Source organism: Salmo trutta, chromosome 1, assembly GCF_901001165.1.
Source record: "Salmo trutta chromosome 1, fSalTru1.1, whole genome shotgun sequence".
In the NCBI taxonomy this organism is placed as follows: Eukaryota; Metazoa; Chordata; class Actinopteri; order Salmoniformes; family Salmonidae; genus Salmo; species Salmo trutta.
This window is the reverse complement of record NC_042957.1, coordinates 18242568-18262697: the sequence shown is the minus strand read 5'-3', so window position 1 is coordinate 18262697 and position 20130 is coordinate 18242568. Positions and strand designations below refer to the sequence as shown.

General features: G+C 43.4%; 1 protein-coding gene across 1 annotated transcript in view; it reads left to right on the top strand.

Annotated features, from left to right (window-relative positions):
* The window catches only part of opn8a (opsin 8, group member a), a 42556-nt gene extending 22891 nt beyond the window's left edge, over window positions 1-19665 (top strand). Inside the window, exons 3-4 of the mRNA XM_029769313.1 lie at window positions 11591-11916; window positions 19267-19665. Of these exons, the coding sequence (XP_029625173.1) occupies window positions 11591-11916; window positions 19267-19665 (725 nt within the window). The remainder of the gene's footprint in view (window positions 1-11590; window positions 11917-19266) is intronic.
* The last annotated feature ends 465 nt before the right edge of the window (window positions 19666-20130 follow it).

The window sequence follows — 20130 nt, the reverse complement described above, 5'->3', positions numbered from 1 at the left end:
TTCGGAAGGTATTCAGACCCCTTTTTCCACACTTTGTTATGAAACGCAATACCTCATAATGACAAAGTGAAAACAGTAAAAAAAAAAAAAAAACGTACCAAATTAGTTCTACAGACAGATTAGTCTTCTCTTTCAGCAGTAGGAATTTGCTATCCGAACTGTACGTACTGCATTTTGAAATCTGCAAAAGGCAAACTGACAGCTGCAACCAACATAGAAATATAATTCATAGATGGCAGTTCCCATTCAAGTCAGGACTGGCATCCATTACTAGTGTACCCATGAGTTTAACAGTCAAATTTCCAGGGTTAGAGATTACAACACCCTTCTATGGATTATTTGTCTATGGCAACAACGCAACAAGCTGTAAATTTTCAAATGTATAATAAACAATTATCTTATTTACATAAGTATTCAGCCCCTTTGTTATGAGACTCGGAACTGAGCTCAGGTGCATCCTGTTTCCATTGATCATCCTTAAGATGTTTGTACAACTTGATTGGAGTCCAACTGTGGTAAATCCTATTGATTGGACATGATTTGGAAAGACACACACCTGTCTATGTAAGGTCCCACAGTTGACAGTGTATGATGTCGAAGGAATTGCCCGTAGCGACAGGATTGTGTCGAGGAACAGATCTGGGGAAGGGTAACAAAAAACTTCTGCAGCATTGAACGTACCCAAGAACACAGTGGCCTCCATCATTCTTAAATGGAAGATGTTTGGAACCACCAAGACTCTTCCTAGAGCTGGCTGTCTGGCCTAACTGAGCAATCGGGGTAAAGGGCATTGGTCAGAGAGGTGATCAAGAACCTGATGGTCACTCAGACAGAGCTCTAGAGTTCATCTGGGGGGATGGGAGAACCTCCCAGAAGGACAACCATCTCTGCAGCACTCCACCAATCAGGCCTTTATGGTAGAGTGGCCAGACGGAAGCCATTCCTCAGTGAAAGGCACATGACAGCCCACTTGGAGTTTGCCAAAAGGCACCTAAAGACTCTCAGACCATGAGAATCAAGATTCTCTGGTCTGATGAAACCAAGATTGAACTCTTTAGCCTGAATGCCAAGCGTCACGTCTGGAGGAAACCTGGCACCATCTCTATGGTGAAGCATGGTGGTGGCAGCATCATGCTGTGTGTATGTTTTTCAGGGACTGGGAGACTAATCAGGATCTAGGCAAAGATGAACGGAGCAAAGTACAGAGAGATCCTTGATGAAAACCTGCTCCAGAGCACTCAGGACCTCAGACTGGGGTGAAGGTTCACCTTCCAACAGGACAACAACCCTAAGCACACAGCCAAGACAATGCAGGTGTGGCTTCGGGACAAGTCTCTGAATGTCCTTGAGTGGCCCAGCCAGAGTCTGGACTTAAACCCAATCAAACATCTCTGAAGAGACCTGAAAAGCTTGAGAAGCTCTGCAGAGAAGAATGGGAGAAACTGTCCAAATACAGGTGTGCCAAGCTTGTAGCGTCATACACAAGAAGAATCATTGCTGTAATCACTGCCAAACGTGCTTCAACAAAGTATTGAATAAAGGGTCTGAATATTTATGTAAAAGTCATATTTTAGTTTTTTTGTTGTTGAATAAATGAGCAAATATATCTAAAAACCCGTTTTTTCTTCATCATGAGTTATTGTGTGTAGATTTATAAGGGAAAACAACAATTGAATCAATTTTAATATTGATTTTACATTTTAAAAATGTTTACAAAATGTGGAAAAAGTCAAGGGGTCTGAATTCCTTCTGAAGGCACTGTATATGGAGTGCGCAGTGCAATGAAATGCTTACTTGCAGGTTAACCTCTCAACAATCATTTCAAATAACTCTATTTTTTTCTGGGAAGGAAATGAATGTGTGGTGATGAGTGGTATATACAAAACACATAACAATATAGAACACAAAAACTTGGAGCCTACAGTACAAATGATTAGAAGCATTCTATGCAATCCCAGGGTATATACAAATAAAACTTAAAGAGTTAAGGAATTTGATGGATGTAAAACTAGAAGCTACTTTGTTAGATTTGAATGGGAGAGTTCTATACCTGTGCCTGGAGGATAGGGGGCTGTACTGGCCATTCAGTGTGTGTGTTATGTCAAATGCTATCTGTTCCCTCTTCTTCCTCACTCATTTTTTTGTAAATGTCATTGAGGGGTTCCTGGCTTGCTCCGATGACCTTCCCACTGATTCTTATTACCCTGTTCATTGGGTTCTGACTTGTGTTCCCTAGAGCACCAGAACACCCCATGATATTAAAGGTTAAGATGGGTTCTATAAAGCATATATAAAATGCTTGGAAGATTGATTGGTGTACATGAAACTACAGGGTTTGTTGACATTTTGAGTGAATGTGTTCAGTGATTCTTTTAGAGGAGAGCTTGTTGTTGATGATGGTTCCTAGGTATTTGTAGTCCTCCCCTCTCTCAATTATCTGTCCGTTAATCTCCAGCGCTGGGTTGTTACTGTAGGTTGGTGTCTTCTGAAGTCAATGATCAGGTCTTTGGTTTTGGTTGTATTGACAAAAACAACAATAGAAAAAGTAAGTACATATGTGAATAAAAAGCTCAACAAAATAATTTCACCAATTTAATAATGGGCAGGGTTTTTTTTACAAATAGTTACATAGCCTATATGGAAGTAACAGACATGAGCCAGGCATGTTTACCTGTAGAATGGAATAGGTTATAAGACATTTAATTTTGTTAGTTCTACCCAACCTGGTATCAGAGCATTTCAAATGATTCTCTATGTAAATCCAAGACACCCCATTCAGTATATGTTACATTTCGTATGGTATATATTAATTTGTGGATGTCCATCACCCATTTCATATGATATGTTACGAATAAAAATTCAGATTATATGTTACGAATTAGCAAAATGTACAATATGTTATGAATTTGCAAAATGTATGATGTGTTACGAATTCTAGCTTGATGGCTAGGTGGCTAACGTTAGCTAGCTGGCTAACTTTAGATAGGCTCGGGGTTAGGGCTAAGTTTAGGAGTTAGGTTAAAGGGTTAGGGTTAGGGTTAGAGGAAGGGTTAGCTGAAAGTGTTAAGGTTAGGGGAAGTGTTAGCTAACATGCTAAGTAGTTGCTAAGTAGCTAAAATGTAGTAACTATTTGAAAAGTTGCTAATTAGCTAAAATTGTCCATGAGAGATTCGAACTCGCAACATTTTACATTTTAGTCATTTAGTAGACGCTCTTATCCAGAGCGACTTACAGTAGTGAATGCATACATTTCATACAGTTTTTTTCTCCGTACTGGCCCCACCGTGGGAATCAAACCCACAACCCTGGTGTTGCAAACACCATGCTCTACCAACTGAGCCACCCGGGCAACCATTTACATTATATGCCCATCCACCCCGACAAACTACCCTACTTTCGTTTTTGCCCTCAAATAACCATCTATCTTATGTAACCATAGCAAACTTAACATATGATACTCATTTTAGTGTCCCAGATTGATATTTACTATGTTCTAGTCTATGAGACCAGGCTGTTCTACCACCTAAAAGTTGCTCATTTTAAACAGGATTAAATATAACATTGTAGTAAAGTTACGCTTCAGTCCACAGGGGAGCCCTGTGTCACTGTCAGAAGATATATGCTTCAGTCAGAAAAATATTCTCTCATCTCTTTGGTCTCAGCTAGCTAAGCAGTAGCTACCACCAATCCTGCACAAACCTGTGGCTAACTCTACTGCTGCTGCGCTTTGACTCTCTGTCTGTTCTGCCCTCCCCACCTCATTCACTGCTGCCTCAACCGGCTTACTTCTTTTTTTTTGCAAGTTCTGAATATCCAGACTCTGACTGAGTGACAGGCATTTTGCTGAGTGATGACATTGACATCTAACCGGTGCTGTAGGGGTGAGGGAGAGGTCAAGGGACATGCGCAGTATACTGCGTTGTGAAATCTCAACCAATCACAGCAAGCACTGCGTCACTCCAGGGGCTTCTTGCAGTGCCTGCTACTGCCTAGCGCAGTATATTGTATTATTTATTTTTGTCATAAAATTTGTCAGTAATTTTTGTTATTTATACTGCATAGAGCAAGTGATGTGTGGTTATGGAAACTCATCTCAGACTGAAATGTAAAAAAAAAAGTATATTTATTTTTATATATTTTTTTACCATCAAAGGTTCGGGACTGGATCAAAAACATGAAGGGCTGAAGCCCGGGAAGCCCAGGCCTAATGACGCCACTGCCCTCACCACCTGATGTCACCCATCAGGAAGTCCAGGATCCAGGTGCTCAGTCCCAGGTGCTCAGTCCCAGGGTGACGAGGTTGTAGTGGACAATGATGTTATACACTGAGCTGTAGTCAATTAACAGCATTCTCACAGCATTCTCTGATGAGTCATTACATCCCAGAGATAATGTTTCTGTGTAGTTCATTTTTAGACACCCCTGAGACACACACACACATCCCCTGAGGGTTTTGTAAGCATGTTTTTAATTGATAACGTGGTATAATGATTGACTAACCCCTGATTTTTCTATGTTGGTCTAATTCAAACATGACTAAACTCAGAAGACACTTCTGTCCTTAAAGACAGAGGCTCTAAGCCCCTAATTATTTTATATCTAATATTTTATTTATTATTTTGGGGGGGATTTTTACCCCCTTTTTCTCTCCAATTTCGATCTTGTCTCATTGCTGCAACTTCCCAACAGGCTCGGGAGGCGACGGTCGAGTCATGCGTCCTCCGAAACATGACCCGCCAAACCCCGCTTCTTAACACCCGCCCGCTTAACACGGAAGCCAGCCACACCAATGTGTCAGAGGAAACACCGTATAACTGAGGTCAGACTGCAGGTGCCTGGCACACCACAAGGAGTTACTAGAGCGTGATGAGCCAAGTAAAGCCCCCCGCCAAAACCTTCCCTAACCTGGACGACGCTGGGCCAATTGTACACCACCCTATGGGACTCCTGAACACAGTTGTGATATAGCCTGGGATCGAACCTGGGTCTGTAGTGACGCCTCTAGCACTTGGGAGGCCCATATATATACTTTTTTTATACCCCTTAATCAATGTTCCCTCGGGACTGCCTTGCAGAAGAATTATCAGCCTATGCAGAGAAGCACGAGATCGAACTTCGCTCAACTTTCTAGAATTTCCCCCTTCCCCTTTAATTAATACTATCAACATTTCCAATTACTGTGGGAATTGTGATCGAATCAACGCAATATTAGCCATTTTCAATGCAAAATACCGAAACATAATTAACTATGCACGACTTAGTATGTAAAATGAGCCATGCAAGAGATTTTGTTGTAGGCAGAACACATCGGAGTAGAATTCTATTGCACTGACACATACATTTGAAGTAGGAACTTTCTGCATCCTTTGACTCTCTATGCCCCCTATCCTCCAGGCCGGCTCGGTCCTCCCCTCCTGCTCCGTGGCTCGACGACTCATTGCGAGCACAGAACAGGGCTCCGGGCAGCCGAGCGGAAATGGAGGAAAACTCGCCTCCCTGCGGACCTGGCATCCTTTCACTCCCTCCTCTCTACATTTTCCTCTTCTGTTTCTGCTGCTAAAGCCACTTTCTACCACTCTAAATTCCAAGCATCTGCCTCTAACCCTAGGAAGCTCTTTGCCACCTTCTCCTCCCTCCTGAATACTCCTCCCCCTCCCCCCCTCCTCCCTCTCTGCGGATGACTTCGTCAACCATTTTGAAAAGAAGGTCGACGACATCCAATCCTCGTTTGTTAAGTCAAACGACACCGCTGGTCTTGCTCACACTGCCCTACCATGTGCTTTGACCTCTTTCTCCCCCCTCTATCCAGATGAAATCTCGCGTCTTGTGACGGCCGGCCGCCCAACAACCTGCCCGCTTGACCCTATCCCCTCCTCTCTTCTCCAGACCATTTCCGGAGACCTTCTCCCTTACCTCACCTCGCTCATCAACTCATCCTTGACCGCTGGCTACGTCCCTTCCATCTTCAAGAGAGCGAGAGTTGCACCCCTTCTGAAAAAACCTACACTCGATCCCTCCGATGTCAACAACTACAGACCAGTATCCCTTCTTTCTTTTCTCTCCAAAACTCTTGAACGTGCCGTCCTTGGCCAGCTCTCTTGCTATCTCTCTCAGAATTACCTTCTTGATCCAAATCAGTCAGGTTTCAAGACTGGTCATTCAACTGAGACTGCTCTTCTCTGTGTCACGGAGGCTCTCCGCACTGCTAAAGCTAACTCCCTCTCCTCTGCTCTCATCCTTCTAGACCTATCTGCTGCCTTTGATACTGTGAACCACCAGATCCTCCTCTCCACCCTCTCTGAGTTGGGCATCTCCGGCGCGGCCCACGCTTGGATTGCGTCCTACCTGACAGGTCGCTCCTACCAGGTGGCGTGGCGAGAATCTGTCTCCGCACCACGTGCTCTCACCACTGGTGTCCCCCAGGGCTCTGTTCTAGGCCCTCTCCTATTCTCGCTTTACACCAAGTCACTTGGCTCTGTCATATCCTCACATGGTCTCTCCTATCATTGCTATGCAGACGACACTCAATTAATCTTCTCCTTTCCCCCTTCTGATAGCCAGGTGGCGAATCGCATCTCTGCATGTCTGGCAGACATATCAGTGTGGATGACGGATCACCACCTCAAGCTGAACCTCGACAAGACGGAGCTGCTCTTCCTCCCGGGGAAGGACTGCCCGTTCCATGATCTCGCCATCACAGTTGACAACTCCATTGTGTCCTCCTCCCAGAGTGCTAAGAACCTTGGCGTGATCCTGGACAACACCCTGTCGTTCTCAACTAACATCAAGGCGGTGACCCGTTCCTGTAGGTTCATGCTCTACAACATTCGCAGAGTACGACCCTGCCTCACACAGGAAGCGGCGCAGGTCCTAATCCAGGCACTTGTCATCTCCCGTCTGGATTACTGCAACTCGCTGTTGGCTGGGCTCCCTGCCTGTGCCATTAAACCCCTACAACTCAGCCAGAACGCCGCAGCCCGTCTGGTGTTCAACCTTCCCAATTTCCCTCACGTCGTCCAGCTCCTCCGCTCTCTCCACTGGCTTCCAGTTGAAGCTCGCATCCGCTACAAGACCATGGTGCTTGCCTACGGAGCTGTGAGGGGAACGGCACCTCCGTACCTTCAGGCTCTGATCAGGCCCTACACCCAAACAAGGGCACTGCGTTCATCCACCTCTGGCCTGCTCGCCTCCCTACCTCTGAGGAAGTACAGTTCCCGCTCAGCCCAGTCAAAACTGTTCGCTGCTCTGGCACCCCATGGTGGAACAAACTCCCTCACGACGCCAGGACAGCGGAGTCAATCACCACCTTCCGGAGACACCTGAAACCCCACCTCTTTAAGGAATACCTAGGATAGGATAAAGTAATCCTTCTAACCCCCCCCCCCTTAAAAGATTTAGATGCACTATTGTAAAGTGGTTGTTCCACTGGATATCATAAGGTGAATGCACCAATTTGTAAGTCGCTCTGGATAAGAGCGTCTGCTAAATGACTTAAATGTAAATGTAAATGTCAGTTGTGTATCAATGGGTAGATACATCCGATCTGGCTGATCTTTGCCAGAACACATGAAATATTGAAAAGGCATACTATATACAACATATTCACACGCATGTGTACACACACATGTGCACTGTGTGCACACCCACATAAAGCTACTCAGACGTGTGCATTCACCATATAAAAACGAGTTGAATGACAGCAGCTACCAATGGATATGATACAGTACATTCAAACACAAGAGTTTATGTGCACGTAACTGTTTCATGCCTGTATACATACACAAAGACCAATTAGTGAAAAAAATATCAGAATTGGGCTGACTGTCTAAAATCAGCCGAACAGTTGCTCTGCCAATTAGGCTACTTAACATGAGATCTTTGCAGGCACATTTTTTTCATCATTAGCTAGATCAGCCATCACATTATTCATTGGTTTATCCATTCATTTATTAATTCTGTTCACCATCACATCTGTCTCACTAGCTAATGTGCTGATTACAGTTTCAAATTGTTGGCTCAGAAATAGGTTTCTGATTCTAATTCTGTGGTAGGGGGTTGTTTCCAAAAGCAGCCATGGTGGGCCGGATGGCAGCCGAGCTAGCCAATGGCATCTTGTCAAAAGCAATTCATCATCAGTGCTTCTGATGAACATTGTAAAAAATGGGATGACACTGTTGTTCATCTGAAGTCCTTTTTCTGATTGGCATGATCCAAAATTACGCTTTGGTTTGTTCAACATATTCTATCAAATTTGCTTGAAGTCAAATTATGAATTTGTCAGATCAATATGATTTTTTTTTATTGAACGAAAGCTTCTAAATTCCTTTCAACACCTCATGCACATTTGCATTGCATGGTGGTGTTTGCAATTTAGTGACTGCAGCCTAACAGAAGAGTTGGAGGAGTGGCCTATTGGGGGCTTGGATTTCAGTTTGTTATTTTTGGCCACCCGTAATAGTGAATGTCATTCCAGGTTATGTGTTTTGTTTGTCACAACGTCTACAGAAGGTGGCGCCTCTCTCCGTTCGGGCGGCGGTCGTCGTCGCCGGCCTACTAGCTGCCACTGATCTCCCTTTCATTTTCATTTGGTGATGTCTGTTTTATGTTAGCACCTGTTTTGAGTTAGTTCCTTAGTGGGGGTATTTAGTCTGTCTTTTTAGGTTTGGGATTGTGCGGGATTATTTGTGCCTACGTTTGTAAGGTTGGGGATTGGGTTTCTCTGCCGTTTGTAGATATTGGCATACGCGTTTCCTGGGCTGCGTCCCGACTCAGTTTGAGGGGTCTTGCCTATTGCACTATTGTAAAGTGTTTTTTCCACTGGATATCTTAAGGTGAATGCACCAACTTGTAAGTCGCTCTGGATAAGAGCGTCTGCTAAATGACTTAAATGTAAATGTAAATGTACTGGATGTATTGTACCCAGCCTTGCATTTTGGCATTCATTGGACTGGTGTCTATTAAACGTGTTTTCACCTACCTTGGTCTCCTGCGCCTGACATCACCCCTCCTGCTTGTTAGAGTTTCGTGACAGAATTCCGCACCGTTATCATGGAGTCGATAGAGAATCAAAAGAAGAACTACAATTCTCAGACTTTCCACTTCCTGCTTGAATTTTTCTCAGGTTTTTGCCTGCTATATGAGTTCTGTTATACTCACAGACACCATTCAAACAGTTTTAGAAACTTCAGAGTGTTTTCTATCCAAATCTACAAATAATATGCATATTCTAGTTTCTGTGCCAGAGTAGTAACCTGTTTAAATTGGGTATGTTTTTCATCCGGCCGTGAAAATACTGCCCCCTAGCCCAGACAGGTTAAACCTGTTTTCACGTACCTTGGTCTCCTGCGCCTGACTTCACCCCTCCTGCTTGTTAGAGTTTCGTGACACCAGCACGGAATTTTTAATTATACAGTACATTCGGAAAGTATTTAGTCCCCTTCCCCTTTTCCACATTTTCTTATGGTACAGCCTTATTCTAAAATGGATTAATCCTCCTCAATCTCTCTAAAATACCCCATAATGACAAAGTCATGAGTTTTTATTTTGCAAATGTATTAAAAATAAAAACAAATACCTTATTTACATAAGTATTCAGACCCTTTGATATGAGACTGGAAGAAGTTTGGAACCACCAAGACCATTCATAGAGCTGGCCACCCGGCCAAACTGAGCAATTGGGGAGAAGGGCCTTGGTCAGGGAGATGACCAAGAACCCGATGGTCACTCTGACAGAACTCTAGAGTTCCTCTGTGAAGATGGGATAACCTGTGTTATTTCATTTTATTTTTAGTACATTTGCAAACATTTTTAAAAAACTGATTTTTCTTTGTCATTATGGGGTATTTTTTGTAGATTAATGATGGAAAAAAACAATTTAATCAATTTTAGAATAAAGCTGTAATGTAACAAAAAGTGGAAAAAGGGGTCTGAATACTTTACAAATGCACTGTATCAGCATGAGTACTGTAATGCTACAGAGCCTGGAAAGCTCCATTGATGAGATCGTCACCATTTGGTTACAATATTGTAACCAGTTAATTTGAAACTCTTATGTAAAGTAAATGTTTGGAGTCAATATTTCATTTTATGCAACCAACTTAATATCTTGATTAACAGGAAATGTATTTAACTGCTTGTAACCCAAATAAATACATTTGGATAGAATAATTCCAAAGTGAAAAATCAACTAACATCAAAAAATGTTTTGTATATTCAGTGTATTATTTTGTATTTATGCTATTCATTAGGTTTAACCAATCTGGAAAAGTAAGTTTAGTGTTGAAAGAATAACAATCAAATATAACTGTTGGCATTTAATCATATAATATACTGTATGATTCAATGCCAGCTGTTATATTTGATTACTAACAAACATATTTTAATTGAAATTACCTACATTTGTTGTATTTGGTTTCAACAAAAGTATTTTTTGGGAGGGGGGGGGGTATTTGATCCAAAGAGTATATATTTTTTTGTGAATCAATGATGACCAGTGGATCAGTTAATCTATTCTCAGGATGTTTAGTACAGTGTAAGTGTGTATCCTTATGGAGCTTTACTCTAATGAAGTGAGGGAATAGCAAGAGGTTATCTGCTAACCCCTGGACACCTGGCCCAAAGAAGCTCGAACCACAATCTTAAAGGAAAAATCCACCCAAAACTACAAATTCCTATAGTGTACAGTATTAAATAACAATAATATGTGAGAACAATATTTTTTTTGTCAACAAAGTTTTCATTTTGTTATAATAAGATTGGTAGAAAGATTAGGAAATCATTGTGGAAATCTGTTGCAGCTCAAGTCGACTTCAAAACCAGTGTAATATTCTCTCTATTGGCTGGTTGGCTGGCTAGCTAGCTAGCAAATGTACCTACATACAGTAATACAAAAGTCAATATCAGCTTTGTGAAGTAGCTAGTTAGTTGTAAAATCACAAACACACTGCTCTGTCAATTAAGGAGTCTACAATCTCACCATGTTCAACCTGCAGATCGATGTGTTTTGCACTGGAGTCTGACATTCGCAACGGCACCATGCAATGCACCCTGGATTGAGGCAGACAAATAGGAGAAATGTGGTAGACCCTCTGTTAAATTACACATTTCTCCAGGTAGGAATATCGCAAAAATATGATTAATGGCTCATTCGAGAGAAGACAACCTCCCACGTTATGACATCGGCCAATATTAAAATCTGACATGTATGATAGACCTTAGTGTAGAGAGTGTAGTGAGAGCGGCTTTATCGCAATGCTACATCATACCGGTAAATTTTCTGCATGCTTGAATGGCAATACATCCGATATACTTGCAAACATGAAATGACCCAGGGAATTGATAGAACATCGCTCTGAGTTTAACAAAAACAATATAGCATTCAAAATGGGTGAATCTTTCCTTTAAAGGGAGCCTATCATTACAGGGCTATAGCTTTCCTCACCTGTACACTCCTCTCTACCTCTAGTACAGGTAGTAAGTTCCAGCATGACAACGTCATGATGGTGATCAATGTTATATGGCTAGGGTTAAAATGAGGTTTTGTCTAGGATTAGGAGTAAGGGTTAGGGCTTATACTCCACCTCTCCACCAGGCAACAAGTTCCAGCGTCAGACCATCACCATGGTGATCAGTTTGATCTGGCTGTACTCTGGGCTGTGGGCTGTGTTCCCTCTCCTGGGCTGGGGAGGCTACGGACCGGAGCCCTTCGGAGTTGCCTGCTCCGTGGACTGGGCAAGCTACCAAGACTCCCTGAACCACTCTACCTTCATCATGTCTCTGTCTATCTTTTGTACCTTCATCCCCTGCCTCCTCATCCTCTTCTCTTATTCTGGCATAGCCTGGAAACTCCACAAGGCATACCAGTCCATCCAGAATGGAAACTTTAACTACGGACACATCGAGAGGAAAGTCACTCTGGTGAGTATGCAAGGTTTATCTGTTGACTGTTTATTAACCAATTACCAACGTTTCTTTAGAGCTAGAATCAGCATTTGTTTTTTTGTTTGTTGATAAAACGGAGGAGAGGAGCATTTGGCAGCATGGTAATAAACATTTGCAAAACATATTAAGTAAAATAAAACAAAATACAATTGTATTGGTCACATGCGCTGAAAGCTTACCTACGAGCCCATTCCCAACAATGCAGAGTTAAAAAGTAAAAAAACATTTGCTAAATAAATAAGGAAATAGTAACACAATAAAATAATAATAATGAGGCTATATACAAGGATTACCGGTACCAAGTCAATGTGCAGTGGTACGAGGTAGTTGAGGTATTGAAGTAATACAGTATGTACAGGTAGGTACGGGTAAAAGAGACTAGGCAATCAGGATATATAATAAACAGAGTAGCAGCAGCCTATGGGGAGAGTGTGAAAGTTTGTATCAGCGTAGTACAGTGCATTCGGAAAGTACTTAAACCTCTTAACTTTTTCTTCATTTTGTTAAGTTACAGCCTTATTCTAAAATGGATTAAATCAAAAAATCCTCAGCAATCTACACACAATACCACATAATGACAAAGTGAAAACAGCTTTTCATACCCGGACAAAAGGAACATCTATGTGAGAATGCTTTTCATTGACTACAGATCAGTGTTCAACACCATAGTCCCCTCAAAGCTCATCACTAAGCTAAGGACCCTGGGGCTAAACACCTCCCTCTGCAACTGGATCTTGGACTTCCTGACGGGCCACCCCCAGGTGGTAAGGGTAGGTAACAACACATCCAACACACTGATCCTCAACACGGGGGCCTCTCAGGGGTGCGTGCTCAGTCCCCTCCTGTACTCCCTGTTCACTCATGACTGAGCGGCCAGGCATGACTCCAACACCATCATTAAGTTTGCCGATAACACGACAGTGGTAGGCCTGATCACCGACAACGACGAGACAGCCTATAGGTAGGAGGTCAGAGACCTGACCGTGTGGTGCAAGGGCAACAACCTCTCCCTCAATGCGATCAAAACAAAGGAGATGATGGTGGACTACAGGAAAAGGATGACCAAGCACGCCCCCATTCTCATCGACGGGGCTGTAGTGGAGCAGATTGAGAGCTTCAAGTTCCTTGGCGTCCACATCACCAACAACCTAACATAGTCCAAGCACACCAAGACAGTCATGAAGAAGGCACGACAAAACCTATTCCCTCTCAGGAGACTGAAAAGATTTGGCATGTGTCCTCAGATCCTCAAAAGGTTTTACAGCTGCACCATCGAGAGCATTCTGACGGGTTGCATCACCGCCTGGTATGGCAACTGCTTCGACTCCGACCGCAAGGCACTACAGAGGGTAGTGTATACGGCCCAGTACATCACTGGGGCCAAGTTTCCTGCCATCCAGGACCTCTATACCAAGCGGTGTCAGAGGAAGGCCCTAAAAATGGTCAAAGACTCCAGCCACCCATGTCATAGACTGTTCTCTCTGGTGCCGCACGGCGACGCGGTACCGGAGCGCCAAGTATCGGTCCAAGAGGCTTCTGAACATCTTCTACCCCAAAGCCATAAGACTCCTGAAAATCTAATCAAATTACTATTTGCATCTAACCTAGACTTTTTGCATTACCCCCCCGCCCCCTATTCCACGCTGTTGCTACTCTCTGTTATTATCTATGCATAGTCACTTTAATAACTCTACCTAAATGTACATATTACCTCAATTACCTCGACTAACTGGTGCCCCCACACATTGACTCTGTACAGGGACCCCCTGTATATAGCCTTGCTATTGTTATTTTACTGCTGCTCTTTTAATTATTTGTTATTTTTATTTCTTACTTTTTTATGTATTTTCTTAAAACTGCATTGTTGGTTAAGGGTTTGTAAGTAAGCAGTTCCCTGTAAGGTCTACACCTGTTGTATTCGGCACATGTGACAATTTGATTTGAAATCAAGATTGAACTCTTAGGCCTGAATGCCAAGCGTCACGTCTAGAAGAAACCTGGCACCATCCCTATGGTGGCGCATGGTGGTGGGAGCATCATGCTGTGGGGATGTTTTTCAGCGGCAGGGCCTGGGAGACTAGTCAGAATCGAGGGAAAGATGAACAGAGCAAAGTACAGAGAGAGCCTTGATGAAAACCTGCTCCAGATTGCTAAGGACCTTAGACTGGGACGAAAGTTCACCTTCCAACAGGACAATGACCCTAAGCTCACAGCCAAGCCAACGCATGAGTGGCTTCGGGACAAGTCTCTGAAGGTCCTTGAGTGGCCCAGCCAGAGTCCAGACTTGAACCCAAATCACATTTTATTGGTCACATACACATGGTTAGCAGATGCTAATGTTTGTGTTGCAAAATGCTTGTGCTTCTAGTTCCGACAGTGCAGTAATATCTAATAAGTAATATAACAATTCCCCAACAACTACCTAATACACACAAATCTAAAGGGGTGAATGAGAATATGTACATACAAGTATATGGGGGAGTGATGGCCGAGCGGCATTGGCAAGGTGCAATAGATGATATAAAATACAGTATATACATCTGATATGAGTAATTTAAGATATGAAACATGATTAAAGAGACATTATTTAAAGTAGCATTGTTTAAAGTGACTGTCACGTCCTGACCAGTGAAAGAGGTCATTTGTCATAGTAGAGTGGTCAGGGCGTGGCAGGGGGGTTTGTTTTGTAGGTATTTTGGGTTTTCTGTTTCTATGTGGGTTTGTTCTAGTTATCATTTTTCTATGTGTTGGTTTTCATGTTCGGCCGTGTATGGTTTCCAATCAGAGGCAGGTGTCTTTCGTTGTCTCTGATTGGAAGCCATACTTAGGCAGCCTGTTTTTCCTTTGGGGTTGTGGGTAGTTGTTTTCCGTCTAGTCTAGTGTACCTGACGGGGACTGTGTTGGTCGTTTGTTATTTTGTCAAGTGTGTTCATTAAAGAGTTTGAAAATGAGCACTATCCACGTTGCGTCTTGGTCTCCATTTTACGACCCATGTGACAGAGACTAGTGATCCATTTATTAAAGTGGCCAGTGATTGGGTCTCAATGTAGGTAGCAGCCTCTCTGAGTTAGTGATTGCTGTTTAGCAGTCTGATGGCCTTGAGATAGAAGTTGTTTTTCAGTCTATCGGTCCCAGCTTTGATGCCTTCTGAATGGTAATGGTGTGAACAGGCAGTGGCTCAGGTGGTTGATGTCCTTGGATCTTTTTGGCCTACAGCACATGTGACATCATGTGCTGTAGGTGTCATGGAGGGCAGGTAGCTTGCCCCTGGTGATGCGTGGTGCAGACCGCCCCACCCTCTGGAGAGCCTAGTGGTTGAGGGCGGTGCAGTTGCCGTACCAGGCTGTGTTACAGCCTGACAGGATGCTCTCGATTGTGCATCTGTAAAAGTTTGTCAGAGATTTGGGTGACAAGCCAACTTTCTTCAGCCTCATGAGGTTGAAGAAGCGCTGTTGAGAAGGTGACGTGGCTGTTTTTCTTTTTTTAGTCCCTGATTTCCTGTAGACCCTGCCACATACGTCTCTTGTCTGAGCCGTTGAATTGCGACTCCACCTTGTCCCTGTACAGGCAATTTGCTTGTTTGATTGCCTTGCGGAGGCAATAACTACACTCTTTATATTCAGCCATATTCCCAGACCTCTCTCCATGGTTAAATGCAATGGTTTGCGCTTTCAATTTTGCGCAAATGCCGCCATCCATCCACGGTTTCTGGTTAGGGTAGGTTTTAATAGTCACAGTGGTTACAACATCTCCAATGCACTTCTTTATAAACTCACTCACTGAGTCAGAGTATAAGTCGATGTTGTTCTATTAGGCTGACCAGAAACATATTCCAGTCTGCGTGATCAAAATAATCTTGAAACTTGGCTTCCGATTGGTCAGACCAGCGTTGAATGGTTCTCATCATTGGTACATCCATTTAAGATTCTGCCTATAAGACGTAGGAGCAAGATGGCATCATAGTCAGATTTGCTGACGGGAGGGTGGGGGAGGGCTTTGTATGCATCTCGGAAGTTAGAGTAGCAGTGATCGAGTGTATTACCCTTGCTCGTAGTACAATCAATACGCTGATTGAATTTAGGTAGCCTTGTTCTCAAATTTTCTTTGTTAAAATCCCCAGCTACAATAAATGCAGCCTCAGGATATATGGTTTCTAGTTTACATAGAGTCCAGTGAAGTTCCTTGAGGGCAGTCTTGGTGTCTGCTTGAGGGGGAACGTACACAGCTGTGACTATAACTGACAAGAATTCTCTTGGTAGGTAAAATGCTGGCACTTGATTGTAAGGAATTCTAGGTCGGGTGAGCAGAAGGACTTGAGTTACTGTATGTTATGATTACACCATGAGTTGTTAATCATGAAGCATACACCCCTGCCCTTCCTCTTCCAAGAGAAGTGTTTATCTCTGTCGGCGCGATGCATGGAGAATCCTGGTCGTTGAACCGATTCTGACAACATATCCCGAGAGAGCCATGTTTCCGTGACACAGAGAATGTTACAATCTCTGTGTCTCTAGAAGCCAACCCTTGCTCGAATTTCCTCTACCTTGTTGGCAAGAGACTGGACATTGGTGAGTAGTATACCCAGGACTGGTAGGCAATGTGCACGTCTACGGAGCCTGACCAGGAGGCCGCTCCGTCTGCCCCTGCTGCGGCTCCGTTGTTTTGGGTCAGCTACTGGGATTAGATCCATTGTCTTGGGTGGTGGTCCGAACAGAGGATCCGCTTCTGGAAAGTCATATTCCTGGTCATAATGTTGATAAGTTGACATTGCTCTTATATCCAATAGTTCTTCCTGGCTGTATGTAATAAGACTTAAGATTTCCTGGGGTAACAATGTAAGAAATAATACATTAAAAACTAAATGCTGCATCTCTGTCGGCGCCATCTTCAGAAGTCTTATGGCTCGGGGATAGAAGCTGTTCAGGAGCTTTTTGGTCCCTGAATTGGTTAGTCTTGGATCATTTTTATGGCCTCATATTATTATGGTGTTCTTGTTACATCTGCTCCTGCCACGCCCTCTACTGCTCATCCTGTGCCTCCTTGACCTGCCGCCACTCCCCCAGTACTCTCTCCCTCTCTCTCTCTGTGATTGTGTGGGTGGAGACTGGTGTGCTGGAGTCAGAGCAGATCCTCACCAGCTGCAACCTGTACCATAATCAAGACCTCTACAAATACTCAACTCTACTACTTCCACGCTGCCAGATCGTAATCTCTGCTCTGTCAGTCTACGCTTCTAGCCGTTTGTTAATGTTAGATCCTGTTGTGTATGTTTTCCTTGCCTGACGCTGGTTTCCTCTCTGCTACAGTTCCATCCGCTCTGAATCTGGTCCCTGTCACCAGTTCCACGTCTCGTCATCCTGCTACTCTGTCCTGGATTCCCCACTCTACTACTCCCTTGGATTCTCCTCCGGACCTGTCCCAACCCCTCTCGCTCCAGCCTCAGCCTCCTCACCTGATTTCCTGCAACCCACCTGAGCTTCCCCTGGCCTGCACTCCATCTTCCCCCTGTGTTTCAATAAATACCTTGGTTACTTCATCCCAGTTTGCACATCTGAGTCTGCTCTTGGGTTCCCCCGTTCCACTCCGCGTAACAGTTCTATTGCACATGCAGTGATATCCAAACAGGCTGACCATCATATCTACAAGAACAGATTGCACTGTTCAGTGAAGATAATGGCCTTGTTGTTGCTCCTAGATGTAATTACCAAGCTACATGTGACCAACGCAAACAATGGCTTATCTCTAGGAAGTGTTTGTTTATGATAAATTGAACCTGTGACATCTGTAGATAATTTATATGCAGGTACATAGCTCACACAGTGCTACACAAGCCTCCAAGACAAATACTGTTGTGCAGAGCTGCTTACAGTGTATAGAACAGTTTACTATTCTTATGGACATCAATGCTAGTTGTCACATTCTTTTGGACATTTACATCCCCTTAAAACAAGGTTACTGTTGGAAAAAAACTTTAAAAAAACATACAATTTCACATTTAGACTTTTTGTCCCAAATAAATCCCCTTTATAATAATAATTTATAATAATTCCATGCATCTATATTCACATTTGTGTAGTGGTATACAGTTGAGCAGAGGCATTTTTAGGATTTACACACATGGGGAAATGTTGTTAGCAAGGTCTGAAGAAAATAAAAGTGCCTTTTATAAACACATTTCACGCCATTCTACGTCACTGACATGATAGCAGACATTAGCGGAATATTTTCTATTACCACACAAATGACCGAAATAAGGGGCTAATCTGACAGTGACAAACTGAAAGCAATAAAAACAACCTGGTCTTGAATACAAACAATAGCCCAGGCCATTAAAGAGACGCACAGATTGTACAATATTAGGAGAAATATATATACTGCATATTATAGGCTACAGTAGGCTACTAAATAAACTTTCCAGTGGCAATGATTCATCCAATGATGACCACTAATGATGGCTGGTGCGCTCGTGCCAATAGCTTATCTCAAGATAAGACACTTTGAAAAGCAGTGCTGTCTGCTCAGAATCACTCAAAAGTTGTTGAGAAAAAATTGTTCGCTTCTACAGACAGATTAGTCTTCTCCTTTCAGCAGTAGGCATTTGCTATCCAAACGACATTTTTCTAGTGGTTGTATTTAAAAATGTGCAAAAAGCAGCCTCAACCAACCATATAAATATAATCCATTGATGGCAGTTCCCATTCAAGTCAGGACTGGCAGCCATTGCTAGTGTACCCATGAGTTTAACAGTCAAATTGCCAAGGTTAGGGGTTACCATACCCTTCTATGGATTATATGTCTATGGCCACAACGCAACAAGCGGTTCTATATTTGGCATTCCTGCTGCCCAAATTGCTTTTTCCTTGTTTGTTACGAGGAATTAATTATTCAATTCTGGTTTGATATCAAAACAAGTCTAATAAATTGTCATCGTTTTGGAAGATAATATCCAGGTAAAACTCTGTTTTACACGTATTCCTCTTCGGGTCTTTTAGACATTGGGCTCAAGCAAAGCTCATGAATGACAGTGACTAAAGTGTGGAAGACTTTTGTAGATATTTAAGAAACGCTTTAGTCCCTGTCAAATCCGGCTTCCTCAGGCTTAAGATGTTTGACAAGGCTGTAAACATAGTCTATATAGATTAATGTCTTTCCTCTCCTTCCCCTCTCTTCTCCTCCTCCTTTCCTCTCCTTCCCCTCTCCTCCTCCTCTGCTTCCCCTCTCCTCTTCCTCTGCTTCCCCTCTCCTCCTCTGCTTCCCCTCTCCTCTCCTCCTCCTCTCCTCTCATCCTCTCCTCCTCCTCTCCTTCCCCTCTCCTCTCCTCCCCAGATGGCGGTGTTGATCAGCTCAGGGTTCATCGTGGCTTGGTCTCCCTATGTGGTGCTCAGCTTTTGGTATATGTTCCAGGGGAAGGCCAGTCTGGCCCCGCTGGTCTCCCTGCTGCCCTGCCTGTTTGCTAAGGGCTCCACGGCCTACAACCCTTTTATCTACTACATCTTCAGACGCTCCTTTAGACTCCAGCTCCGCCAGCTGCGGGGGCTGATCTGCTGCTCTGCCCAGCCAGACACACCTTCGCGTGGGGAGACGGGAGAGGAGGGAAGACAGACTTTGAGGTCTGACCTACGACAGAGTCTCCCGGAGGAGAAGAGCGGAGCTCCTCTGGTAGGGGAGTTGGGAACTGCGGCGCTGGAGATACAGTCTGAGAATGAGTTGACAAGCTCCTGTTAATACTGTGTGTGTGTGTGCATGCTCGCGTGTGTGCGTGTGTGCGTCTGTTACAGGGTTACAAATGGATGTGGTGTGAGTTATTCAGCTGTGTTTCTTCACTGTCATTCTATATTGCACACACTACTAGATCAAACCCTGGTCCTCACCACATCGCTAGCAAAGGTAACACTTTACTTTAAGCCAACAGACATAATGCATTATAATGCAGTCATAAAGAATTGTAAAATGTATCATAAGCATGTCCTGGCTAAATACCAGCTGCAGAGACTGTTGGATGAATCCTGCCTAGACACATCACATATTATACTGTATGTATCATAATAAGGCATTATAAGGGCTCATACGTGTTTGTAAAAAGTTGTAAAGCTTTGTGTTTGTCAAAGTTTGTAAAGTTCACTTTATTGTTAAATGTTGTTGTGAGGTACTGTAGCATTGAACTTAACCTTCACAATGGTCACTATGGCC